Consider the following 2,403-nt stretch of genomic DNA (forward strand, 5'->3'; position numbering starts at 1 on the left):
TTCCGGTTGTTCAGTCTCGGTTCGTGAACCGGGACCAATGGCTCAACCGAACCGGGGCTATAGATCTTTTTCTACTAATATGGGTGACTATGAAGATGCTCTACACGTATCTCCGAAGATGTCTGTTGGGTTGGCATGAATCGAGACTATAATTTATCACTCTGTATGACACGGGAGGAGGCGAGGGGCCGAACAGATTATTTCTGCAAAGCAAAGAGAGGAAGATGTGATCATGTGAATAATCACATGACGAAACTGATCAAACCAACACACTTCTTGTCTGAACTACTTACCTTCGAGATTAAAGCCTGCATTTTGAGAATCGGATAGGGCAATTCTAAAACAATCCTCTCGGCTCATGAAAGATCAAGTCCATTTGACTACATGACTCAACATATATTGGCGTCAGTTTCAAACAGTACATGGCCATAAGCATCAGTTTAATAACTAGGTCCAATCAGTATTTAAAACAGTACTACATGGCTATAAGCATCACTTTAATAACTAGGTCCAATTAATATTTAAAACAGTACATGGTTATAAGCATCAGTTTAATAACTTTCCTAGCTCGCCTTTGCCTCCAAGGTAGCCGACCATACAGTTTTTATGCGTATAATCAGCTATAAAACACTTCACTACGAAGTAACCCTGAGATTAGTCCAGTCAACTCCTCGCAGAAATATAATAAAGTGAACATGCGATGTGTGCACATTTGTGAAGTTTTGTTGATTTGACCGTGCGTACACATTTTAAAACGGCATTATACATGTAAACATTACTTGGCGCGCATAAAACATCACAGATGACGGATCGACTGATTCATGCCTCCCTGATCCTAACCCAAGCACCATATATACACTTCCATCGAGCTCAAGTTCCCAAACAAAGCACAAGGTAGAAAGAGCCAAACCTTCACAAACCTTACACGCTACACAGACACAATCCAGTCGGAGATGGCCGAAGGAGGAGATGAGCTGAAGCTGCTGGGGTCATGGTCGAGTCCGTTTGTGACGAGGGCCAAGCTTGCCCTCGCCATCAAGGGCCTGAGCTACGAGAACATCGACGAGGACGTCCACAACAAGAGCGACCTCCTCCTCACCTCCAACCCCGTGCACAAGAAGATTCCCGTGCTCATCCACAACGGCGTCCCCGTCTGCGAGTCCATGATCATCGTGCAGTACATCGACGAGGCGTTCGCGGGCACCGGGCCGCCGATCCTCCCCGCCGACCCCCACGAGCGCGCGGTCGCCCGTTTTTGGGCGGCCTACGTCGACGACAAGCTCGTGTCCCAGTGGACGAACTCGTCCAGAAGCAAGACGGGGGAGGATAAAGCCGCCGAGGCGATGAAGGAGATGCTACTGGCTGTGCAGACCCTGGAGGGAGCCCTGAGGGAGTGCTCCGAGGGGAAGGGCTTCTTCGGCGGCGACAGCGTCGGGCTGGTGGACATTGCCCTCGGGAGCATGCACTCGTGGCTGATGGCCATCGAGGCCATGTCCGGCGCCAAGGTGTTCGACCCCGCCAGGACCCCGCTGCTGGCGGCGTGGATGGAGCGTTTCGGCGCGCTTGATGTGGCCAGGGCGGTCCTGCCGGACGTCGGCAGGGTGGTCGAGCTCGCCAAGATCAGGCACGGACAAGCTGCCGCAGCTTCAAACAATTAGTTAGTCAGCTTGGTGGCATATGACGTACACGTCCGTGAAAGTGGGCCGGGATGGCGGTGTGATTTGCGTGGACAAATAAAAGCACATTATATACCGTTTGATTGTTGTTTGTTGTTTACGTCGGCAGGTTAATGTAATACTCTCTCCGTTCCAAAATACAAATATTTATATAAATTTTACTATGCATTACATACGAATATGTACATATATAAATATACTTTAAAGTGTTGATTCATCATTTTGCTTCATATGTACTTCCTCCATTTCATAATATAAGATGTTTTTTGAAACTATTATAATGTTAAAAAACATCCTACAATATGAAACAGAGGGAGTAGTTTATAATGAAATCTAAAAAAGAACTTATATTTAGAAAAAAGTGATTGTAAGGAATATAAATGAATTTGTTCTTTCTTCTACATGTAAGCTCTCTGAGTTATAGATGCCCATGCAGGCACTGGATACAGAAATTTTATTTTTAGTAAAAGGGGTTCCCTGCCAATTTTAATGATAGAAACCTAATAAAAGTTGTTACAAACTATTCTTTCTGCTCTGAATTACTTTTTTTAGATTTGTCTAGATACATGTATCTAGCACTAAAATGTGTCTAGATATGTAATTTGAGACGGAAGTGTACTAAGGCTGCTCATAGTGGGGAGTAACATATAGTAGTATCATGCATATGTTATTATTGTATGATACTACCTTTATAGTGCATAGTATCATCAACTAGTATCATAGGTGT

The 2,403-nt window shown here is 45.0% G+C and overlaps 1 protein-coding gene across 1 annotated transcript; it reads left to right on the top strand.

Annotated features, from left to right (window-relative positions):
- Positions 1-888: 888 nt before the first annotated feature.
- LOC123447110 (probable glutathione S-transferase GSTU6) lies at positions 889-1,809 on the top strand. The gene has a single exon (XM_045123679.1). It carries the CDS (start codon positions 954-956, stop codon positions 1,656-1,658), a length of 705 nt encoding a protein of 234 aa, XP_044979614.1. The 5' UTR covers positions 889-953; the 3' UTR covers positions 1,659-1,809.
- Positions 1,810-2,403: the final 594 nt, after the last annotated feature.

Source organism: Hordeum vulgare, chromosome 4H (assembly GCF_904849725.1).
Source record: "Hordeum vulgare subsp. vulgare chromosome 4H, MorexV3_pseudomolecules_assembly, whole genome shotgun sequence".
Taxonomy (NCBI): domain Eukaryota; kingdom Viridiplantae; phylum Streptophyta; class Magnoliopsida; order Poales; family Poaceae; genus Hordeum; species Hordeum vulgare.

What these genes read in the sequence shown, in the direction of transcription:
- LOC123447110 (XM_045123679.1), top strand. Translation starts at nt 954, where the DNA reads ATGGCCGAAGGAGGAGATGAGCTGAAGCTGCTGGGGTCATGGTCGAGT.